Source organism: Vigna angularis, chromosome 1 (assembly GCF_016808095.1).
Source record: "Vigna angularis cultivar LongXiaoDou No.4 chromosome 1, ASM1680809v1, whole genome shotgun sequence".
Lineage (NCBI taxonomy): Eukaryota > Viridiplantae > Streptophyta > Magnoliopsida > Fabales > Fabaceae > Vigna > Vigna angularis.
This window is the reverse complement of record NC_068970.1, coordinates 55228583-55254608: the sequence shown is the minus strand read 5'-3', so window position 1 is coordinate 55254608 and position 26026 is coordinate 55228583. Positions and strand designations below refer to the sequence as shown.

General features: G+C 34.8%; 2 protein-coding genes across 2 annotated transcripts; both read right to left on the bottom strand.

Moving 5' to 3' along the window:
• Positions 1-3965: 3965 nt before the first annotated feature.
• Positions 3966-4881, bottom strand: LOC108340386 (importin beta-like SAD2 homolog). Its single transcript, XM_017577741.2, has 3 exons — positions 4696-4881; positions 4469-4621; positions 3966-4367 (listed from the first exon to the last, which is right to left on the bottom strand). Exons 1-3 carry the CDS (start codon positions 4851-4853, stop codon positions 4079-4081), a joined length of 600 nt encoding a protein of 199 aa, XP_017433230.2. The 5' UTR covers positions 4854-4881; the 3' UTR covers positions 3966-4078.
• Positions 4882-18529: 13648 nt separating this feature from the next.
• LOC108324264 (calmodulin-binding receptor kinase CaMRLK) lies at positions 18530-22045 on the bottom strand. The gene is made up of 2 exons (XM_017557207.2): positions 20035-22045; positions 18530-19401 (listed from the first exon to the last, which is right to left on the bottom strand). Exons 1-2 carry the CDS (start codon positions 21422-21424, stop codon positions 18764-18766), a joined length of 2028 nt encoding a protein of 675 aa, XP_017412696.1. The 5' UTR covers positions 21425-22045; the 3' UTR covers positions 18530-18763.
• Between the last annotated feature and the right edge of the window lie 3981 nt (positions 22046-26026).

Below are 26026 nucleotides of genomic sequence, written 5' to 3'. Positions count from 1 at the left end.
TTTTATAGTAAATTTGTATTTGTAATTAATATTAATGTAATAATAATTAAATGGAAATGTTATTAATTTTTTTTAATGAATTAGTGTAATTGTTTAATTTTTTTGTGGTTAAAAAAATTTAATTATTGTTAGTTTAATTATTTTGAATTGTATTTTTTTATAGTTTAGTAATGATATTTACTACACACGGCAGCTCTGAGAGACAAACCAAGCACAACAATAGCACATGATAAACAGATATACAAATTTAAACTAACCTGGGATGGAGATGAAAAACCAGATCCACCATTAGATCTATGCTCCTCCTTTGCACTTCTCCAAATCAACAGCAACAATGGAAGAAAGCAAAGGAAAACGGAAGTGGGGAAGAGAAGGTTGAAAGGAAAAAAAAGAAAAGGAAGAAGAAAACCTTGAACGGAGATGGGAAGAGAAGAATAGTGAAAAATGTGGTGTGGTGGTGGGGTGCAGCTACCGCAGGAGTGAATGTGAGAGGTAAATTAGGATTTTAAAATATGTTAAAAACTCCCAAAAGGTAAAAAGTAAAAAAGTTAAAATAGAAGGGTAATTTTGAAAATAAGATAAATTGGGAAAGTGGAGGGAGTAAGAGGTAGTAGTGGAAGGAATAAGTGGTGGTGGTAGAGGGTGGAATACCCGTCCATTCTAAATAGTGGAGTGAAGCCCATTGGAGAAATAATTGAATTAGCAGGACACTTCTTCCTGCACCTCTAAACTTTTCTTTTTTTCTTTTCATTTTACTCTCTTCTCTTCGTAATAATAAATCGGATAACATTCATAAAAAAACCCGAAAGATATAACATGAACCAAAACAAAAAATCTGATTAAGTTTTTTGAGGGGTGTAATTTGACTAAGGAAAACCTACTTTGAACAACATCAGGAAAGAAGATGAAAATGGGACAACACTTTATTAGAGATTGAAGTAACCCTCGACACCATTAGGACCCACTCCAAACGCATCACTCCAAACAAGCCATACATATCTCCAACACCATCTCTCACTCCAAAGGCAAACCGGATTCTCCAATCCGATTTTGTACACCCGGATTTTATATTTGAAATTAGATTTTTTTATTTCAAAATTCGATTAAAAGTTACTATGTGTGAACTTTTTTTTTACCAGATTTTGAGATTAGATTAAGTGTGAATTTTTTTATTTAACAAAATTCAAAAGTGGATTAAGTGTCATTTTTTTACTTGATTTTAAAATACATTTAAATGTCTATTTTTTTTCGAATTTTAAAATTTGATTTATTAGATTTTGAAATCTAATGAAATTTTTAACTAACAAGATTTCGTATCCGAATCCTGAACTAAAATTATATGACCCAAATTTCATGCAACTCATTTTTTAGCAAGGGAATGAAACTGCAACAAAAATTGGGGTACAGAAAGAAAGAAACGCTCGAAGTAGTATGAAGCTGATCGAGGGTTGGAATGCTTTGTTTAAAATAAATCTCTCACCTAAACGATTTATTGTTGGCTGTTGCTCCCTCCACCTCCCCACAAAATTTTTAATAACAAAATTACCCTTTAAATTTTACTCATTTTACTTTTAACCTTACATCATTCCTCACTTTCACTTTTGCGCAACCCCACCCTCCAACCTTCTCTCACTCTTTCTCTCTTTGAGATTCGTTTCTTCTCTGTCTCACTCTCGTCTCTCTTTCAGTGAGATCCGTTTCTTCTCACCCCAAATTTCCCTCTCCGTTCGTGGTGGTGCGATGTTGTGGTGCGGTGGTGTGGCGATAGGTACGGTGGTGGTTTGTTGGTAGTGACTGGTGCGTGCAGATGTTCGTTGGTCTACCCTCAGGTTGGTTTTCTTTAACCTATGTGTCTCGGTGCTCTCGAATTGTATAGTCGCGGCCTCCTCCCATCGCATCACATCACACAATCAAACCAAAGGAGATGTAAGATACGATATGTATAGGGAGTTCTCCTCAGTCGACGAAATCTCCGATCACTTCTGGCCATTGCCGCCGACCTCGTCTCTGCCGCCGATAAGGCCTCCAAGATGAGCCGCAGCGCCTTCGAGTGGGCCTTCCAATGCTTCATCCAGAAAGCTCCTGCTAACGCCGCTGTTACTACTCGCATTTTCCTCCACAATTCCACCGTTAGTCGTCGTCGGACCACCCTTTTCACGCGAGATGTTTGGCACACAGCGCTGTCGTCACCCGTCGCATGATCTCCACCATCCTTAGCGGCCACCGCTCCATCTATTTTGACGCCTTCCATTCCCTCCATCATATCTCTCTGTCACCTGTAAATCCTGGAAGAGGATAACCACCAACCCCGTGCCTGGATGAATCTCATCTATAAGTTGATGAAAAATGTAATCTTTCGGAAGACCGTAGTCATCATCAAATGCAATGTATACTCTTTCTCCAACTCACTTCATATAAATTCATATGAAGGAACCATCTGCAACTGATAACAAAGGTAAGCTCCCAAGGAACTCCTTCTCCAATCTGCGGGGAAGACCCAATTCAGAGTAGTGCCTCCATCTCTTTCGCAACACACACAATGGGGATACTCACCCCTAGAGAGGCTTCAGCTTTTGTTTCACCTTCCATCAAAGTTATTATTTTAATATATTTTGGTCAAAGAGAGAAAGAGATTTAAGATTAAAAGTAAAATAGTTAAAAATTAAAGAGTAATTTTGTCATTAAAAATCTTGTGGGGAGGTGAAAGGAGAAGGGATGGTGGTGGAGGGAGCACCACCCTTTATTGTTTACTTCTTTCATTTATAACTTACCTGGACACCACACATGCACATTCTACAGCTATAAAACAGACAAACCTGATTATTTATTAGATCGTTTAGTTATATATAATATTAAATAACGAAATATTGATCTAATGTGCTAATATTTGGCTTGTTTTATACCGAAATATTTTTCACAGTTTTCCAGCGTGTCTCCAGAAAAATGTTGGCACACGTTAAAACAAATGATTATGAATATGAATGAAGGATTTTCGATATCACGCATAGATTGTTAAAGTTTATAATGGTGTCTAACGTAATTTTATTTGAAATTCTCACATGAAATCACAGTTTTTTTTTATAAGGTTGTTTTGCTTTTATATTATTTTCAAAAACTTAATGGCATATCTTTAAAGTGTAAACAATTTAAAGTCATTTGTACATATTTAGATATGTCAAAATGAAATTTAACATGTGAATCAATGCAGCTTACTATAAATTGAGTTACATTAAATTGAAGAAAATATAGTTTTTTTTTTCTTTTCAAAAAATCAAATTGAATCCGTCTCACTTAATCTATAGGTTAAATGAATTCAACCTGAATTGCAAGTAGGTTGATTTATAACCCACCAAAAACCATTTTTATTAAATTTTTATCATTTTTTACAAATTCTTTATTATAATTATTTATTAACTTTAATTGTGTAGGTTGACAATTTGATATTTTTAAATACTAGAATGATATTCAATAATGTTTAAATAGTTGGGTTAAATATGTTTTTAGTCCCTCAACTATCAAGCGATTTTGTTTTTCGTCCCTATTTTAAACTTTGTACGATTTGATCCCTCTCCTTAAGGAAACCATAATTTTTGGTCCTCTAAAACAAACAGAGTTAAAAATCGGGTGAGGTGGCTAACGTCTAGCCATGTGTCGTTTGCCACGTTGGTATTTTTTTGTTTCCCAGGAAGTCGTCAGCTGTTTCTTCTGGGTCTCCACCGCCGTTCTCTCATTCACAATCGACGAGGATGACACCTCAAACGTTGTAAGGGGCTCCTTCACGGCGAAGAAGGAGCTGTCGGAGAAGAAGTGGAGGAGAGATCTAGGACAACGAAGAGTCGCGACACGCCGAAGAAGCTCTGATAGTTGTTTCGCACTGACGTCGTGTTGCTAAGTGACGCTTATGGGGCAGAAGGTGAACTTGGCATTGTTTTATCTAAGGAATTCATCGAACAAGATGCCTATTGTATGTTTGATGCTTTGATGAATGGGGCTCGTGTTTCAATTTCAATGATCGATTTCTTCTCCTATTCCCCTTTGCCTGGTATTTGAATCCAATAGTATGTATAAAATTTGTGGTCTAATAGTACTTTTGTGACATTAATACGCTTCCTTCCTTTGTGCCAAAATGCACTTTATCTTGTACAGTGGAAATGGGTACAGTGAAATGATGTTGTCTAGATGGCTTAGATTTTTTAACAAGGGGATGATGGTAGGACCAGAAAATTTTACAGATAAGCTTGATCAAGTCTGCAACTTCGACTGAGGGATTGGCAATTTGGACTAAGGCGTTAATTATAGTGAGGAGCAGAGGAAAAGTATGTTGGACAACGCCATAAACCGGCGTCCGCTCTTCATCTGACTTGAACCTGTAGAGGGAGAATGAGGGTTTTGTTATTAGTGATGGTTGGATACTTTTCACACGATAGCAAGAACAAGAAGAAGAAGCGAAACACACAGACTGACTCACTCGTATTTTCTTGAAAGAATCCGCAGCACAAATAAAGTGGCGTGGACTTGTTGTTGATCCTGTAAGTTCTGCTTGATCCAGTCGAGAAGATGAGGAAACTGCTCCGGATAATCCGAATGGATGACTGTTTTGAGGCACTCACCGAGCTGCACCCTGTAACAGAATAGAATGATGCAAAGAGGAGAAAGTGAGAAAGAATAGTGAGAAGAGTGGGAGGTGTAGTGTACCTGAGGAGAGGAGGAAGCTGAGGGAGAGAGAGGAGCATGTGATTTCGGAGGAGAAGCTTATCAGAGGGTGAAATGGATATTTCGCTGTGGTGATCGGGAGACCAATTCTTGGCGATGAAGTTCTTGAAATTGATGGCGGCAACTTGTCGAACGGCCATGTCGCGGTTGGTATCGACGATGATTTGGAAGAGACTGACCGGATGTTGTGGGGCGTACTGCATCTCCTCCAACCGCTGCTCGGCGCCCTTCCGTTCATCGGGATTCGGACTCAGTCAGAAAAAAAAATACTTGGCATACACCGTTAGCCACCTCAGCTAATTTTTAACGCCGTTTGTTTTGGAGGACCAAAAATTATGATTTCTTTAAGGAGAGGGATCAAATCGTACAAAGTTTGAAATAGGGACGAAAAACAAAATCGCTTGATAGTTGAAGGAGTAAAAACATATTTAACCCTAAATAGTTTGAATGTTTAATTTATTTGTTTCTCAAGATGTAAGTTTATACTTTAGTTTTTAACTACTACATCATCATAAAAATGTTTGATAAAAGAGATGACATTTTGATTGTATTGTTATAAAATTATAAGTCAAGTTAATACACTTTGATTTGATTATATTGTAATAAATATATAAAATAATTTAAAAAACAAAAGATTATTAAGTGGATCAATCACTGATCCACCAACCTATGGTGTATTGAACTGAGTTACAAAATTTTTAACTTATGAAAAAGTGAGTTAAGTTGTGCTAATTCATTTTTAACTCAATCCGTATTGAACCAACTATGAACCAAATTGATTCACTTTAACACCTATATTCATAGGTCCTCATTCATGAAAATAATTAATAAAAAAAGAGAAAACACAATCCATCTGAGAAATAGATTTGGAAAAATAGAAAACATGTATAAGCAAAAACTCTAAGAACTTCTTGTTGTGTTGGTGTGACTAAAACCATAGTGAGGAGAAGAAGAGGGAAGAGAGACTTGGGTAGAATGTGGAGAAAGGAAGAGGATGTAGAGAAGAAGATGGAGTTGGGAAAATGGGGGAAGAAGATGATGTCCATGGTGTGTGTATCGTGGAGTGGAGAAGAAGAAAGAAAGAAACGAATTTATGTGAGAAGCACCCCATATTTTCTTTTTTGGAATTTATTTTTTTAGCATATTTTCGGATGTGTATTTTAGAATATATTTTTGGAAATAATTTTCAGAATACATATATGTTAAAAAAATTGTGACACACATAAATAATTGGACTCTTCAATTCACTGTAGTAATTTTCATTGAACCTTAACAACATTTAAATAGGTGCAAATAGGACATTGAGCAAAGTACAAATAACAAAAACTGAAAATAAAATATCAACATACTCAAAATAAAATCTACTTAATCTATTTCTATCTTATATAAACAAAATGAAATAATAATGCACCTAAATAAATGGAAAATCAAAACTACCTATGCCTATGTTATCTCTATCAAAATCAAACTAAATATTACTATATCCAAAACTAATAAAATAAGATTCAAACAAAATTATTAATAAACCTCTAAAATTTAAGTTTATCCTTGTAAAACTCCCCCGTAACTTTAAATTTTTCATCATTTATTCGGTTTTCCATGTGCATCACCCCACATCAAGCTTGCTTCTTTTAATCAAATTTGTATTCTTCATTTTCTTCATATTGATCGTGTTTTCTTTCACCTTAACTGAACCTCTAATGCTTTGGTTGACTTATTCTTTGTTCTGCCTAACTTCTCAGTAACTTTGACCATCTCGTTTCTGACTTAAGGTGACTTCTCAACAATCTTGGTTGACCTTTTAGCAATATTGGTCGACTTCTTCATCTTGTCTGAAATTTTACTCATCATATTTTTTGTTGTCTCAGTATATAAGCTTCCCATACCCTAATTCTTCTCAACATTTTCATCTTCCTCTTTCTCGTTTTCATCTGGTTCAAGAACACTAGATGCTTCCTCTTTCTCATCAACATCCGCCTTCTTCAGCTCTTTAAGCTCAACCCTCTATTTATTATCTTATTAGCTTCATCCAGAAGTCTCACTATCTGCTAAATCTCTTCATCTTTTTGTTTGAGTTTCTTCTGTAGGTTTGCCTTCTCCATATTTGTCGCACCATTCACTAAGATCACTTCATTCATTGTTGGGATCGAACTCTCCATGTCCATTACATCTGAGCTCTTTGCCATCAACAAGATTCCACACTCTTCTTCCACATCTTCAGTAAGGAGATTTGTCTCCCTATTTGTCACAACAAAATTAAGGTTTTGAGTTGAAGTAATATGTTGATTTCTCACATTTCATTAGTTTCAAATTTCTTTTATTTCTTCTCTAAAATGACTAACACAAAATACCACTATATTAAAATTACTCACAATTTTATTAAATATTTCTAGTTTAATGTTGGAGTTGATTTAAAATTAGAATACAAATTTTAGAAGTTAGGACTAACACCATTAGTTTAAAATTTTAAAAGGTCAAAACTCACAAACTATTTAATATTGTATGTGATTTCTAGGTTAAAAATAAATTAAATAATTTAACTTAAAAATTAATATAATATTTATATGAAAATTAAATTTGGTTTTAGTTTGGAAAGGAACAAAATTGTTCTATTTTAAAAAAATGGTATGGAATTGGACAAAAATAATGAATGTAGAAACCAAATTAAATATAAGATATTAACATGTGGCACTGATACTAGCACATCTCACTGACCTTGACCGGTATCATTGACCTTGACATATGACACTGCTACTGTCAAATGACTCGATGTTAGCTTAAAACACATACATTTTTTAATTAATTAAAAAAAATTAAAAAAATTAAAAAAGTCTGACATGTATCATACACAGTTCACTATCTATTAATTATTTAAACGACTTTAGTAAAAATAATAAATTAAACAAAATTGACAAAAAATAGAATCTTTGTTAAAAAAAATATTAAGACTAAATTGAAAAAATGTGAAGAAAAATAAGGATTTTAACTTTTTCTTTTAGGAATATGTAGTTGAAAATACACTGGCTAATTTTAAAAAATAACATTCTTTCAAAGTTATGGTTCTAGAAATGGATTTTGAATAGGTTTTCCAAAAAGGAAACTTCTAATAAAAAAATTAGAAATCTAACTTTTCTAAATTAAAATATTTTTCATACTGAAAAAATATCATATTATTCACATGACATTATTTAACGTTGTAATAACTTACTTACATATTTATTTTAGTAAAAATATTTGCTGGCTTGGATTTTTGAAAAAAATGACGTAAATATTATCATCAATATTTTTTACCAATGAAACAAAATCCAGTCATTTAAAAAAAATTATAATTAGTTAAAAATAATAATAATTCCTAAAAGTCACGATTCTTAAAAATGAAAAAGAATAATAATTCTATTATACGAAATGTATCTTAAAATAAAATCCGCACTCAAATTGCTTACATTCTACTGTTTACCGTATTCAGTAACATAGATTCTTCGAGAACATGTGCAAGAAACACCCGAGTCATCATCAAACATGTTCAGTGGCTCAGCTCAAACTTTAATGTGAGAATAAAATTGAATATAGTGGTTTTTATGGTTCTGCTGTATGCCTTCCAGTTATAGAATTCAGACCAACTTGAGTTAGTGTTATGTAACCTTTATTCAGAGTCATTGGATTTAACAATGTTTCAGTGCCCACTTCCAACTTAAAGATGATTTGACGTTAGAGTTTTAAATTCATGTTTTGAATGTAAAAAGTAAAATTATTGAAAATAGTTTTAATTTCAATATGAATCACAACACGTTTAATTTATAACTTTGATCCGATTTGAAAGAGAAACCTACACTGAGGTGATGGAATTGGCACTTAAAAGATGACAGATGAAGAAAGCAAATATGATCTTTGTGGAACTACTTTATTCGGGTGATAAGCTCATAGAAAAGCAACTCTGTCCTATGATTCATGAAGGTAATGTAAAATTCTCAGAACGAGTCAGATTGTATAGGTATTTGGAAACATGTACATGTGTATATATAAAGAAAAAGGCAAAAGAAATCTATAACTGAATTTCACTTTAATGTGTCAGCCAATGGTGTATCTTTCGTAAAAAAAACTCAGACATTGGTATGTCTTTTAAAAAGATATGGAATCTTGTTTTTGTGATTCATTAAAACAGTTGCAAAAACGCATCAGTTAAAGAATTATCAAATATATTGTTTGATTGTATTCTTCAACATCGCATTTAAAACATTGTACAGAAACTCGTAGGTTTGAAACGTTCATCAAATTGCTCTTATGTTTCTGTTCTGTAATTTGCCGGCATAAATCTGTTACCAATTGAGTTTAAGTAAATGATAATGGATGATAAAAATTCAACGTTTAAAAGTCTAATTATTTTTATAAAACTAATTTATTAGATAAAAATTACATCTCAATTGTATTTATATGGTGCGATCTCCAACAGCGTCAAAGAAAATTTTTGAATACCACTTCCTCAGTTGCAAGGAAAAGAACATTACAAAGACAACAAAGCTAAAAAGTAGTAAAGTAAACACAAGAGTACGAAGGAGGTCACGACACAGCAGCGAAGTGTAACTGGTTGTTTTCCATATATGAAGCACTTCGTACCTTTTCAAACATGCATGTGAATTCCTTTTATGTTTTCTTTCATTTCTTGAAAAATAAATGGGAGCAAATTTGAGAAAAAGAAATAGAAAAGGGAGTATATAAATAAAAAGGAAGAAAAATAATTAATCTTGTTTGGTCGAACAAAATTTAAAATTAATTTTGTATGCTTTAAATAATATAAGAAACGGGTAGATGCATAAAATTGATATTTTGCTTCCTTACATTTATCTTCACCGAAGAGGGTAGAAATCTTTTAGGGGTCTTTACGTGCGATTTCCCTCTCTGTGTCAGTTTAGTGCCTGATGATGGAAGAAAAAGAACCCATATAGAAAGAAGAACAAAGTCACTTTATTATTAGCTTCTAGGAGAGTTATTTTTTTTTCTTTTTATACACAATAAATTTTTTAACTATTCATGAGTTATCAAAAGTTCTCACAGTATTGATTACGTGCACAAAGTTTTAATTATTATTATTATTAGTATTAGTATTATTATTACGATTAATATTATTGTTTGTTATTATTACTAAAACTAAGAAAATAGATCACTGCATGGATTAAACAACACAAAAAAATAAAATAAAACCACAAACAATACCACGTAAGTATGTATTCATAAAGGGTTCCATAGTTTCTCATATATGTATGGAATCAACTATGATACTATAGCATGAGAGTTGACTGATCAGGCATGACTGTGTGTTGAGTCGAATGGACCGAATGACTCAGGTATGAAAACAGCCGATCGGTCACGACAGTAGTTGAGCAGAGTTAAAGTACAATCAATACTGTAACTGTTATTTGATGAGTGGTTAAGGTTGACATTAATGACCATTAAGAGGTAAATTAATTTGTCAGATTCTTTTAAACGGTATAAATAGAGGTTGAATAGGTAAATGATACTTTTTTTCATAATCGAATTACTTTAGACCTTCAAAGAAAAATTCTAACTTGAACATCAGAGTGTCTTCTGGAAGTCATCCCCCTCGAACCGATCAAGAAGCAATTATCCTTTCTTTTCCGCAATTGCACATCGGACAATGATAGTGGAGGCTAATATTGTAAAAAGCTTATTTTTCCCGCAAATTGTAAGACCCATGAAAAATATATATATATATATATATATATATATATATATATATATATTTATAATAGTAAATTTTAGCATTTTATTAGTAATAATAATTTTAATGGATAGAAAAATGTAAATTTTTGGATATAAAATTATAGTAATTCTAGAGGGAGAGCTTCAAATTTTTGATAACTTATTTAGGATTTTTTTTAAGAAAAGTGAATAGTGAATAGTAAATAGTAAATAGTAAATAGTGAATAGTGAATAGTGAATGGTTAATATATATATATATATATATATATATATATATATATATATATATATATATATATATTAAAATAAATTGTGGAAGAGAACACTCCACGTAGAATTAATCATTCAGAGATAAGAATGGTGAATAAAAAATAATTTTTGAATAGTAAAAATGAATAGTAAAATTTTTGGCTATAAATAGCCAAGGGGGGGAGGCTAAAGATTTACACCAAAATTCTAGAGAAATTGTGAGAGAAGAGAGTTGGAGGAAATTCTAGTTGAAGAGGGGAAATTCTGGAAGTTTCCGGAGAACGGTTTGAGAAGAGGAAACTAAGTCTGGAATAGAGGTAAGGGGAGCTAACTTTGAGTATTTCCTTTTGTATTATCTTGAGTCTTGAATATGCTATATTCTGCTTTTGTCTGATCTTAAATCTTGAATATGGAGTATTTTGTTTCTGTATGATCTTGAAATTTAAATAAGAGTATGCTTCTATGATGATATCCAAGTGTGATAGTTGTAAAATGTGATATTGATTATGTTATGCCATTTGTATGTTATTAGTTGTTTATTTTTTTTATTTTGGAAGGATTAGAAATTGTCTAACCGGCTCTGCCAGATTCAATTTCTTGTTTCCTCAAACATTTTATTGCTTTCCTTATTTATTTTTATTGTATTTTGGAAGGATTAGAAGTTGTCTAACCGGCTCTGCCAGATTCAACTTCTTGTTTCCCCAAACTATTTATTGCTTTACTTATTTATTTTATTGCATTTTTGGAAGGATTAGAAGTTGTCTAACTGGCTCTGCCAGATTCAACTTCTTGTTTCCCAGACATGTTATTGTTCGTGTTATTTATTTATATTGTATTTTTGGATGGATTAGAAGTTGTCTAACCGGCTCTGCCAGATTCAACTTCTTGTTTCCCCAGACATGTTATTGTTCGTGTTATTTAATTATATTGTATTTTTGGATGGATTAGAAGTTGTCTAACCGGCTCTGCCAGATTCAACTTCTTGTTTCCCCAGAAATTTTATTGTTTTATCTATTTTTTTTATTGCATCTTTCTGGAAGGATGAGAAGTTATCTAACCGGCTCTGCCAGATTCAACTTCTTGATTCCCCTAAATTTTTATATTAATATTATTTTGATGGTAATGGAAGCTAATTATTTTTGTATGAATTTATTTTATAAAATATTTGCATATGAATGTTGAACTGGTGTGCTCTTGTGAAACTATTTTATGACTTTTATTATATTGGGTATGATAACTGAAACTGTGAAATTGTACATGTTGTGATGTGATGAATTTAATCTGTTCTGAATGAGTTTGTTGGCTGAAATTGATCTTGTTGGAAGGTCTGAAGTAAGGGTTCTGAAATAGCTTATATATGGGTATTAAATAGATGTACAGATATTGTTTGAGGTTGCTATGAGAGGAAGTGAACACATTAAAATTTGGCATTTCAAATTTAGAGCATAAGAGAACATGGTAGATAATTTAAATAAATCAATTGTTAATTATTGAGGGCCTTTCTTTGTTGGTAGGATAGAGGAACCTTAAAAACCTGAGTTGGCACATCCCTGATCATAGAGCAGCCCTAGCCTGATCCAGTCAGTTGTGACTAGTCATATGTGCTGGCGTCGAAGGTGAGTTTGATGCGTTCAGACATCTGGGTCCTCTCCGGTGACCAATTGGAGTAAAGAAAAATCTATACTAGGATGAAAATAAAATAAAACAAGTTGATTGTAGATGCATAATATTATCATGGTAAAAATTTCATATATATTTTATTACATTGAGCCCAGACTTTAATATGTAGTTCCTAAGATATGTTGATATATTTTGGTTGATCCATGATCTTTGTTTGGTGAAAATGCGTTGAGTTATACTCGTTATGGGCAAAATGAGTTTATAATATGAAGCATGATATATGACAATATGTTTAATTTATTGATACCAAAACGGGTTATTATGAATTCATGATTAAAGAATGAACATGATTGAGTTAGGTGGATAAGAGGGTATGAATTGTTGGTTTTATGAAATGTTGGGGTGGATATGAGAAATCATTACTTATGAAATGATGTTACTACCGGGAGTAGTATGTTCGAGTTATACCATGAGAGTTTGGTATGAGCAAAGTAACACCTGAGGTTTATAAAAGCAGGCAGAAAGTGGTCTGACCATAAAGCTTTGACATAAACATATGATTCGTAAGTTTTATAAAAGCAGGCAGAGAGGGGTCTGACCATAAGGCTTCAGAAAGTAAGACATAATATATAAGTGAGGCTTAAGGAAGCAGGCAGAGAGCGGTCTGACCATAAGGCTTCATGAGTAAGCATGGTACACTTGTAAGATTTATGGAAATGAGAAAGATGATTTTGATAATGATGAATTAATGACATCGGAATAATGATATTTTATCAATTGCAGAAATACATGATTATAATATTTTTATTACAAGTTTAATGATTTTATGATATGGTTGGCTTACCCTTATTTGTTTGTACTATGATCATATAACTCATGTTATATGTGATTAGATAATGTTGCAGATGAGGTTGAAAAAGCTTAGAGATGAGAGAGATGCGGGGAAAAACTTTCAGAGATTTTTGTAAAAAGAATAAATTTGTATGGGGAAGATTATGTTGTGTAAAACTTATAAGTTGAAATTTCAATGGTGAAGACTATATTGTTTAAAGTTTGTAAGTTTGGTATTTTACTTTGGAGTAATTGAAATAAAGTTTGATTGTTTATATGAGATATCAAATTAATTTAGTCTCTACTATCAGTAATACCCTTTAAAATATTTGGGTGTTACACAAATCTCCTTTCTTCATAGGGATGAGATTTTCACTTAATCCTGCAAATCTGCGCCTTCATTTCCTCTCAAATCATTGCATCAAAACACAATACTTACTTGCAAATCCGTCTTTCAAATTTTCTTCAACAGTAAATTAATTGAAGCAAACACAACCTAAATTATTATATAATACACCCTTTTCAATTATATATATATATATATATATATATATAACTAGAAATACGTAAATAAATTAATTTAATCTATATTTAATAAAATAAATTGGATTTATAATCTATACAAATTAGAGTAACAAAATTTTGTATTTTTTTTTCAATTCAATATAAATCAAATATATCGACAAATATATCCTTTGATAATCACTGATAATTATATCTTTTTGTAATTATCGACGGATATAGGTCATCGGTAATTATTGACGATTATACGACTTATATATGTTAATAATGGTTACCAACAACAAAATTATCGAAATATTTTTGACTGTCGGTAAACCATCGACCATTAGCAACGGATATTGATTTTTTCGACGGATTTTGTCCATCGATATTTTACATTTTTTTGTAATAATATTTACTATCTTTGTAATCTTTATTTTGGTTTTTATTTTAGAAATTTATTTTCTTTATAATCTTTATTTTGGTTATTCTCCTGTTTTTAGAGAACAAAAATAATTTATAATTATTTTACCTATAAATAAAACGTTAACTCTCACGGTCAAAAAACATAACTAATTTTAGCATAAAAATAGTCGTAAATTTTGAGTCAAGATAGATTTTGATAATTTTTTGTCTTGGATAAAAGACACTCAATTTTTAACAGAGACTCTTATTATTGTTTGTTGTACAATCTATCTATTTGAAAAAAAGATATTTTAGTGAATGTCCTCTTTAGAGCTAACTTGTGTCTTCAATCTAAAAAGACTTTCTATTTTGTTACCAATAAAGAATGTTATATAATATTTATTATATAAAACTTTCCTGGAATTCAAATTCAAATAATTTTGTAGAATGGAATTGTTCTAAAAATGGAATTTTGACTATAAAAAAATTTATTATAGGATTGTTTAACATAAGTATTAAAAAAAAAATCAAGTCTTTTATCTTATTTAGCATTGAAATGGAACATAGTTTGATCATTACCGGTTATAAGCACAATCTTCTTATAAATAAGTTAAATATATTTGAACACATAATATACTAGAAGAACATCTTTCAAATGTTTTTAGTTAGATTATCATTAGTTAATAACTAAACAAAATAATACTAAGATGCTAGATGACATTCTTGATAATTGATGGTTATTATACAATGAATTTATTTTAGGTTTAATAGGTTCGGAGGTCCTTATATTTGTGGGTTCGTTTCAATTGGGTCCTCCAATTTTGAAAGTGATCAATTTGGTCCCTAATTTAACAAAATTGAGTCAATAATACCTTTTCCGTTAAATATAATGGACGTCGTTAACTTTTTAAACATGTGGCATGTTGAGGCATCCTTTTATTTGCAGGTGGCACAGTTTTATTTGAAGGATGCTTCAACATACCACATGTTTAAAAAGTTAATGACGTCCATTGCATTTAACGGAAAGGATATTATTGACTCAATTTTGTTAAATTAGGGACCAAATTGATCACTTTCAAAATTGGAGGACCCAATTGAAACGAACCCACAAATATAGGGACCTCCGAACCTATTAAACCTTTATTTTATCAATCATGGATGTTAAATATTGTTCTTAGATAATGTTTCTTTTACAAATAGGAATATTCTAAATAATTTAAAAGATTATTAATGTACAGTATAAAATATTAACCGAGTAGTTACAAACAACCAACCGGATATTCAGGGGCTTATATCAGCTCAGGATCCATGAAGTAAATTATAAATACAAAGCCAGGGCCAAAAGCCAGGTACGTTCCACTTAGGCATTATTTACTCTATGTTACTCTCCAATACTCAATAGTGAAAATCATTCACTAAACATTCAACTAAGAGCCGAGGCTCCTCAAAATCACACGCCTAACTTGAGCGTCGGAGTATCTTTTGCAGGTATATCCACCCTCGTCAAGAAGGAGACCGATCGGCTTGCGCCAACATCGATCGACCAACAACTGGAGTTTGGAGGCGAGCGAGCGGCCCAGACGCGTCAGCAGGTTAGTCTCTCGGTCCCCAAAAATATCCACCGAGACATTTTGGCGCCCACCGTGGTGCCGAGCGTCAAACCCAATGATGACCACGAGGAGCATGGATGAACAACAAAGCACCAGAAAGATGATTAGAAACCACAAGAAACCAAGACGAGCGTTCAGTCTCGACATCACTATTTCAGATCAACACCAGAAACTTTCGACAAAGTGAAAACTACAGTAGATGAATCATCATCTCTATGTGAGACGTCGTCAACAAGATAAATATTTTTTGGTATATAACTATAAATATAGTTATTTAATTATTATAACCGAAACATTTTCTGGCATGATTAAAATAGTCAAAGAAATTGTTGTGTTAGAGATAACTATCAACAACAATATTATAAAATCTCAAGACGGTTTTGATACCTTGTTTATTATCTATGTTATTTATTCAGTGCAATTCATAATATCTGATAACCGAATCATTTATTATACGGTTATATACCATAATATATCATCATGAGAATTTCAGCAATGAACATCTTGAATAAATATATATCAAAATCCACGTCATCAACTATGCAAGTGCATACTAAGATCTAGTCATAAACGGACTTCATGGAATTCAATTAACGAAGGGGAAGTCTCCTATTACAAACACTAATTGCCAATTTCGTCAGCAAAGTTCATAATTAACGATCAAGTCCAAGACCGAGCGGTAAATCCCTCTCGGGAGAGAGGTAAAACCCTCTCAAAGCCGAACGGTAAAGCCCGTTCTATAGGAAGCACTCCTAGGTTGAAGACCGAGCGGTAAATCTCTCTCGGGAGAGAGGTAAAGCCCTCTCAACGACGAACGGTAAATCCCGTTCACTAGGAAACACTCCTAGCTCAAAGTAGAGGTAAGCCGAACGATAAAGCCCGTTCCCTAGGAAGCACTCCTAGGTCGAAGACCGAGCGGTAAATCCCCCTCGGGAGAGAGGTAAAGCCCTTTCAACGACGAACGGTAAATCCCGTTCACTAGGAAACACTCCTAGCTCAAAGCAGAGGTAAAACCCTCTCAAAGCCGAACGGTAAAGCCCGTTCCCTAGGAAGCACTCCTAGGTCGAAGACCGAGCGGTAAATCCCCCTCGGGAGAGAGGTAAAGCCCTCTCAACGACGAACGGTAAATTCCGTTCACTAGGAAACACTCCTAGCTCAAAGCAGAGGTAAAACCCTCTCAAAGTCGAACGGTAAAGCCCGTTCCCTAGGAAACACTCCTAGGTCGAAGATCGAGCGGTAAATCCCCCTCGGGAGAGAGGTAAAGCCCTCTCAAAGACGAACGGTAAGTCCTGGGTTAAAGTTGAAGACCGAGAGGTAAATTCCTCTCGGTTCCTGTTGAAGGACGAGCGGTAAATCCCGCTCGGTTAATGTCGAAGGTCGAGAGGTAAAACCCTGTCGATAAATGTCGAAGACCGAGAGGTACATTCCTCTCGATTCCTGTTGAAGGACGAGCGGTAAATCCCGCTCGGTTAATGTCGAAGGTCGAGAGGTAAAACCCTCTCGATAAATGTCGAAGACCGAGAGGTAAATCCCTCTCGGTTCCTGTTGAAGGACGAGCAGTAAATCCCGCTCGGTTAATGTCGAAGGTCGAGAGGTAAAACCCTCTCGGTTAATGTTGAAGACCGAGAGGTAAATTCCTCTCGGTCCCTGTTGAAGGACGAGCGGTAAATCCCGCTCGGTTAATGTTGAAGGTCGAGCGGTAAAACGCTTTCAATTCCGCAAACGCAGCCTCCCTCAAACTCATCAGTCCTATAGTTAACCACGGCTAAAGCCAAACGCTTAACTCGGACTTGGGGGCATAGTGTACAGTATAAAATATTAACCGAGTGGTTACAAACAACCAACCGGATATTCAGGTAATCTGTTTATATCTTATTCTGTTTATATTTTATTGGGCATATATCAGCTCAGGATCCATGAAGTAAATTATAAATACAAAGCCAAGGCCAAAAGCCAGGTACGTTCCACTTAGGCTTTATTTACTCTACGTTACTCTCCAATACTCAATAGTGAAAATCATTCACTAAACATTCAACTAAGAGCCGAGACTCCTCAAAATCACACGCCTAACTTGAGCGTCGGAGTATCTTTTGCAGGTATATCCACCCTCGTCAAGAAGGAGACCGATCGGCTTGCGCCAACACCGATCGACCAACAGCTGGAGTTTGGAGGCGAGCGAGCGGCTCAGACGCGTCAGCAGGTTAGTCTCTCGGTCCCCAAAAATATCCACCGAGACAATTAATAAATTAAATATTAAGATAGGTGATATATGTCTCAATATATTGTTCTTCTTACAACCATTATAATCTTCAGTTTTCAATAATAAATAATAATAATAATAAATAAAAAAAGCAAGTTAGTTTACAATTTGATGGTTCAGCAATTGGTTAGCATGACGTTAGATGGGAAGCGAGAATAATTGATGAATTTATTAACTTTTTATATTGATTATCTTAAAAATCATCACATTAATGATATTTAATTGATTGAGCACGTAATATTCCAATTACGTATATGCATGAAGACGAAATATTCTGACTAATGGCCATAATAAATGTCAGGAAAGGCTGTCCTCCCATATAATTTTCCATAAGAAATCATTGAAAAACAAAAAGTGAGGCTATAGTAACTCCTTGGACAATGACCAGCACCACCATAAATCAGCCCTTCGTATTGACAAATCAAGAATGAAAGCACCTCATGAAGTTTCTACGTATGTTTACGTCTACGGTCCCCTTCAAGAACACGTAACTAACCAAAACCACCCTTCGCTTCCGTCTGCTAAAAGGATATTCCTAATCTAAGCTAAAGATAAATAAATCAACAACAGAATAAAGCAAAAAGAAAAGAAACAAACTCAAAGAGGGTAAGACAAAATAAAATAAAAAAAGTAAAAAATATGTATATTTTAAAAGTGAAGAGAGCACATAAAGAAAAGAAGAAAACGAATAAATTATAGAAACTCCTCAGTGGGATTCCCTGCTCCTTTGCCCCCTCCCCAGAAAAAAAGACTAAACTACTCTCTCCGCTTCCCCTTCTTCCTGCCCATCTTTTTGTCCTTTTCAACTTTTTCTTTTCGCCCAAAAATTAAATAAAATAAATTTAGGGTTGACGAGTCAACTCGTCACGAGTTGCTGTTGATGAGGACGAATGTCTTTCAGCAAACCCAATACCTGCTGCATTGTGGGCCTCTTCCAAGAGTGTTCCGCCGTACACAAAAACGCCACTCGGAGAGTCTCCACCATCTCACTCACCACCGAGTCACCACCGAGTAGGAGCCTCTCGTCCAGAACCCTAACGCCCTGCCCCTCCCTAACCGCCTTCCTCGCTGCTGCCACCTTCTCCGCCGTGCTTTCTTTCCCCGTCAGGAGTTCCATTAGCGCCGCCCCGAAGCAGTACACGTCTGCCTCCGTGCCTCCGTTCGAGTTCCGGCCGTGTCGCAATCCAAAATCGGAGATCCGGGGCTCGAAATCGTCTGCGAGTAAAATGTTCGAGGTGACGAAGTGGCCGTGTACGACGGGCTTCGAACGCGCGTGGTGCAGGTACGCGAGACCACGCGCTATCCCAACCGCAATACGATGTCGTGTCAGCCACCCCATCTTTTCAGGGGACCCGTCGTCGACGGCGCCGTTTTGAATCTCCCACGTGTCGCCTGTCCAATCCTCTACATTGGTGTCCCCTGTTGGAAGCTCGTGTAGCCACCTTCCAAGATCGCCGTTAGCCATGTACTCGTACAGTACCAGTTTCTCTTTGCCTGAAAATTTCACCAAAATAATAATAAATATAACTATTCAATTAAAAAATAAATATACTTATAGAATACTTAAATTTCTTCTAAAGTATGCAAAAATGATAATAATAGGTATTATTCTAAATTGAAAAGGAATGGGTACTAATGTGTGCTAGTACTATAACTGGTAGCTTGACATCTCCCTTTCCCTTATAAATTATGTCATGTTCTCTGAGCTAGATAAGAAACAAACTAAAATTTGGCGAGGTCTTGAAACGTGGATTCAAACTAAAAATTCAGCTCAAACTTAATGGTCCATTGAGACAACAGAACCTAATTTAGACAATGACAACGAGAAAAAGTTTAGGGTAAGTACATTACGAATGGGGCAATTGTGGGAACTCAAAATTTAAACCTGCGGAAGAAAGTACAGTGCGCACGAATTACCACGCGCAATCATAACCAGAGACACGATAGATTTTATATTTGGAGGAGAAAGAAAGGAAAGAATGACACAACAGAAGGCAACATGTTATGGAACAGAACAGACAAAGACCTTAGAAAATTAAAACCCGTGAAAGCCATTAATGAGCGCATAGCCACGAAAATTTAAAAAGAAAACATTTTGAAACGGAGTGTGGGGTACGGCACGCTTACCAGCAATGCAGTAACCGGAGAGTGGCAACAAGTTGGGGTGCTTCAGTCTTGAGAGGTCAACGAACGTGGCGACCGAATCATCAGGATCAACGTCTCTAGCGTGTTCCAGGACCTTGATTGCCACGTGGAGGTCCCCCGGCAGCACGGCTCTGTAAACGGGCCCACACCTTCCCTCCGCCAGCAGCGAGTCTTTCCCGAAGTATGACGTGGCAACAATGAGGTCCTTGAAAGTAAGGTTCATCAACGGCTTCTCGAACATCACCACCGCCGCAGAAGACGGTTCCTTCAGGTCAGCCACCCACGTTGACCCCGATTCAGTCTCGAAAGCGAACGGCCCTGATTTCTCCACTCTGCTTGTCACCTCGTTCATACCATGTGGAACCGGCATGGAAATCGCCCACTTGCTCCTCTTGGCGCGTTGCTTCCTCTTCCTAATTACAATGCGGAGTACCCAAATGGACAACAGAATTAGGACAACCGCTGATCCCGCAGACGACGCTGCAGCAATCAGCGTTTTGGATTTTCGCTTCTGTTGTTTCTTGTGGGTGGATTGCGCTGAGTTTTTACTGCTGTTGGTCGTTTTGGCCGCGGTGCTGTCGTAGGTGAAGTTGTTGCCAGCGTGAATAAAAGCTGATTTACCGAATTTGATGAACTTGGTTAGGCTAGTTGATGAGGTGAAGTTGTTATAGGAGATGTTGAGGAATTCGAGGGTGGCCAGTTGAGGGAAATCAAAAGGGAAATTTCCCGAGAAGGTGTTGTTCGATAAGTCCAAGTAGCGAAGTGAGTGAAGAGAGGAAACTGGTTTTACGTCGCTTTGGAGATTACAGCATGAGAGATCGAGGTGTTGAAGCTTGGAGAGGTTTTGGAGTCCGGAGGGGAGTGTTCGCAGGTTGTTGTTAGAAAGGTCGAGGATTTTAAGGTTCTGGAAGGCAGAAAGTTGGATTGAATTGGTAAACCTGTTGTGGGAGAGATTGAGCGTTCGAATGGATGAAATTGAAAACGAGGTGTTTTGTGTTGTGGGTTTGGAGGAGTGGAAAATAATGCTCCCTCCGAACCTGTTACCGGAGAGGTTTATTTCCAATAAGGATGAAGTTGACCAAAACCAGCTTGGGACGTGGCCCTGTAAAGAATTTCTTGAGAGATCGAAAACCTGAAGGTTGGACATGTTCCTGAGGTAACCCCAGGAGATTGTACCAGTGAGGTTTTGTGATGGAAGTACTATTCTGGTGATGTGAGCTTGTGAACAGTTGGTTTGAAACCAGGAGTAAGCGTTGAAGCCAGAGACTGATTTGAAAGCCTTTGACACCAAAACGTGCTCTTCACTGCTGCATGAAGATTCCACCAGAGCAAATAGCGATAGGAAAATCAAGAATCTGCAAAGGGGCTTCATTTTGTTTCGGTTTTCCTGTTCTAGCTAGAAAGAAAGGAAAAAGAAAAAACAGAGGTTGGTTTGTTGCTCCAATGTTGTAAAAGTTCGCGGCTAGTGGATATAGAGGAAGTGGAAAGGAAGTAGCAGCGTCCAGGAGAGTTAAGGGCGATTGAACATGACTTGGAAGGTGAAACTTGACAGATAATATAATTTAACGGAAGTTGAAAAGAGAGAGGGATGGGATTGTCTTTCAAAAACTAAAAATAAGTTTCAATAGGTGATTGCGAAATTTTTATTTTATTTTTGACTTGTCCAATTTTTTTTTTTAAGTTTTTGGTGCCATGCGTAATTGGCGAGCGTGAAGTTCTGAGATTTACGGGACAAAGCTGCTATGGAATATGGGATGTTTTTTTGTTGGGTATGGTTTGATTGAGGGGGAAGTGTGAGAATTGATAATGTAAAATTGAAATTTTGATCTTCAATCTGAAAGAGAGTTTTAAAGATGACTTGGGTTTGGTTTGAAATGGGATGCCATATGCCTGACTTTTTCTCAGCTCAACCACAGTGCCTCACAAATGACATGTCCAAACCTAGAGTTGACAATACTTCGCACCATGTTAGCCAGCCTTACGTAACGTAAAATCAAATTATTTGATGTATTAGTATGTACCTATAGTTTAATAATGCCTCCTTTAATCAGAGTAATCGCCACAGAATAATTATAGTTTGATATAATGATTCACCTTTCTGAGAAACCAAGAGTGACTTGTCTGTTTGGACTATGAGCAATAGATTGATTATTTGGGCACATAAGAAAAATAGATAAATAAAACTGCATTGGCTAACAATAGATTGTGTATGGAGAAGAGTCAAACACCAATTACAACTATTCTCTAAAACAAGTCACATGCAAATACTAGATTACAAAAGACTTGACTCAATAATTCTGGGTCTTCCACTAAATTAGTACTCACCTCAGTTACGAAAGCTTTTTGGTCCCTCAATTAGTGATTTTAAATGGCAAGCTTCAACAACGTAATTTATTCCAACACGTTAACAAGAATATGTAATAAGAAAGATAGCTCTAAGTAGCCAATAAGCAAGAGCAGAGCACTCCATCCAAATCAATAAGCAAGAGCAGAGCACTACATGTGAAATAATACTACAAAATTAATTTACATGAGATAAAAAGAAAAATGGTATTATTAGGAGATCGAAATTTGGTAGGGAAATTCCTCTTTCAGAAAATGACAACCAAAAGAAATACGCACAGAGAGTGGTTTAAAAGTATGCATTGATCCCTGAATTGACGAGTAGTTCGGTTCACAAATTCCAGGTGCTAAATGTCATCTCTGGCACGTGATCTTGGCTTCTTCCTTTTGCCTGTGTATATAGTGATTCTTTGTTGATGAACTTGGAATCGTTTTGGATGATAGGTTAAGTAGATGAAGTTATCACCCTACGCTGTCCCTCAAACCAAAATTCCCTATAGTCACACACTTATACTTCATCCTAATATAATTAATATAATTAGTCTAATGATTGTACCATTTAATTATAAAATATCACTGTCATTGTAAACATTAATAAATCTACCTAGTACCCTCGTAACCTCGTGCTGCGATTCATGATTAATCACGGTGGCTCTTGCTTCTGGGCTGTGGTCCTCAAGAAAAATGGGCTTAGCAAGGCAAGGATATATGACAAAAAGGGATTATTGTTAACACCCCGTTTTTACTTACATTTTTTTTTTCTGAAGCTTAAAGTTTTATTAAGTGTTTGCAAGATTAGTTCAACCAAAATTTTTAACAATGTAAAATGTATTCACATTTTTATTTCCATTAAGAACCTTCAGATAAAAATTAGCGGTCAAGTCAACAAAAATATCTTAAAATTGAGTCATTATGAGTGACATGGAGTTTTGGAATTTGTTTTTCCTTTTTATTTGTTTTTATTCTAGTCAACAAAAACAATGGTTGATTGATATGATATTTGGAAGTTTCATAATATGCACGGCTGGTCCAACAGGGCGTTTCAAGGGTGCCGATTGTTGCTCATTTACATAAACTTGTTATGTCAGAAAGAATAATTCTTTTTTGGTAATGATTTCCAATTCTTCTTCCTAAGTTCTTGAAAACTCTTTTAATATTTAAATTTTAAATTATCCAAATATTAAATTGTTCTAGCTAAAGGTGTATAGGCCGATAAGTTAGAACATTCAAGTTTTTTTATCCTTTCTTCTTTGTTTTTTATCATAATGTTTCTTTCACTAGTACAGAAAAGACTTTAGACGTCTGTTATTTTAGGCTTTTTACGTTTGATTCCGATCTGACGTCTATTCGGGTGACATTCCGATCTGGACGACGCGAGAAAGAAGGCAGTCTCACGAGGTTTTCTTAGATGAACATTTGGGGAAAAATGACCTCCTTCGCATATAAGAGAGGCTTTTATGCCTCGGTCCTTCTTGCCCCGAGGCTGTAAAGCTTTGTATGCCTCGGTCCTTTCTAGCAACCGAGGTAGTATCTCTGCCACCACCAGAAAAAGACTTAATTAATATAATATTTATGCTTCGGTTCACCCTGATAACCGAGACAGTATTTCCTTTAGACCTTGGTTACTTGACAACCGAGGCATATAGTGCTCTAAATATTACGAAACTGCCACCGTGTTTTGATACGCTTCGGTTTTGCTGGAACCGAAGTGTAATATGCGAGTTAAAATTACGATTTTTTACTAGTGGAGCTCTCGCAAGCAGTGGTGATCATTGGAAACATAATGATTTTTGGTTGCGTTCGAAGTGATGATGGTTTTGATTCTGGTTTTCTTACAGGTCTGGCGAGGCACTCTATTTCTTCTTTTCCCTAACAGAAGCTCCCTTATACATTCACAGCAGAGCTCAGTTTCAGGCAGTGACGTTCCCTTGTCAGTGGTCTACGTAATCATGCATAAAAAGATTGGGGATTTTTCTCCAATTTAGGGTTTCTGATTCTAATTTCCACTTTAGGGTTTCTGATTCTAATTTTCACTTTAGGGTTCTTAAAACGTTAGGGTTTTAGATTGGAATTTTCTTTGATTTTAATAAAAGAACCCACACTTCACTTCATAGTGCCACGTAATCATCCAACATAACACCTCACTTAGATTTTGCCATAGTGGCATCAACATCGTTATGTTTTTAACAATGTCCACGAAAAGGACCGAATTGAACATTTTTAAACAAAATATGAGACCTTACTGAACTTTTTCAAAAGGTAGGATCATTTTGAACCAAACCCCAAAAAGTAGGGACCAAATTATGTATTAAACCTTAGAAGTATGTTCCCCCCATAACAGACGTCTAAATGACTTTAGAAGTCGGAGTGGCGGGATCAGACGTCTAAATGAAATCGAAAAGTGACTTTTTTAAATTTTTGGGCTGAGTATTTAGAAGTTTGTTCCCCCCATAACAGACGTCTAAAATAGACTATAGACGTCTAAAATAGACTATAGACGTCAGACCCCCCAACCCAAACGTCTAATAGTAATAAAAAGTTCATTTTTTGTTTACTTTTACATATCTTTTTGGCATCCAATGGAGTTTTTTGACGTCTAAATAGACTATAGATGTCAGACCCCCAATATCAGACATCTATTTACTCTTTTTAATTACAAAATTGTCACTGGTCATTTTTTACGTTTGATATTTGGAGGTTAGACGTCTAAACGGTGACGTCAAAGACCTTTTCTGCACTAGTGTTTTAATTCTAAGACTGTTCATTATTGTCAAGGGTTGCATGCATAGCTACTCCTTAACTTCCAAATCACCATAATATTAATAGGTAACCTCCAAAATTTAACTAATTCTAAAACCTTTAAGTTTACCCATTGTCAAACCTATGACTCGAGTTAGTATCCGAGTTAAAGACTCAATTAACATTGAGCCTATCAATATATATAGTCTCGTAGCCTTAGCTTTTCTAAAGCTAAACGCTAAATGAAAACTAACCACATCATTATACCATTCAGAAAAAAATTTATTTCTACTAATAATTTAAAATTTTAAAATATCAAACATTTTTGCTTCTCGATTTGTAGTTTATGTCATTTCACTTGTCACTTCAAATTTTAGGTGGCATCTATGAGTAAAAAGAAAATATTTCTTTAATAAAGAGTTTTGAGAATAATGATTAATGAAGAAGGGATAAAGATTTAAAGAATGCCCTTATTCAATAGATACATTGAAAATTGAATAATTTAGGATTTAAAATAATAATATGTATATTATATTTAAAATAGTAGTTCAAGAGTTAATAGACAAAACTTAAGCAGCAGAACACTCAAGAAAATTTTTATTTTTCATAAATATATTTGAGATAATCGATTATCACTGATTATCGATTATAACAATTAATAGATTGAATAATATATTATCACAACGATAAAATAATTTTTGAAATAATTTATGAAATAATCAATTACTAATAATCAATTATCAAGTATATTTATGAAATGTACTCTTAAGTTTCTTATCTAATTTTTAAAATATGAGTTTATAAATATTTAACTTAAACTTAGATTCAATATAACTTTTTACTTGGAGGTTTAAGAGATTTGTACTATATTGTTTGTGAAAAAGGATTTTGA

Excerpts from the sequence above, each read along its gene's own strand:
- LOC108324264 (XM_017557207.2), bottom strand. The coding sequence starts at position 21,424 with ATGAAGCCCCTTTGCAGATTCTTGATTTTCCTATCGCTATTTGCTCTG. Across the intron at positions 19,402-20,034 it reads CTCCGGTTACTGCATTGCTG|GCAAAGAGAAACTGGTACTG; the intron begins GTAAGCGTGCCG and ends TGAAATTTTCAG.
- LOC108340386 (XM_017577741.2), bottom strand. The coding sequence starts at position 4,853 with ATGGCCGTTCGACAAGTTGCCGCCATCAATTTCAAGAACTTCATCGCC. Across the intron at positions 4,622-4,695 it reads CAGCTTCCTCCTCTCCTCAG|GGTGCAGCTCGGTGAGTGCC; the intron begins GTACACTACACC and ends ATTCTGTTACAG. Across the intron at positions 4,368-4,468 it reads ATTCTTTCAAGAAAATACGA|GTTCAAGTCAGATGAAGAGC; the intron begins GTGAGTCAGTCT and ends CTCCCTCTACAG.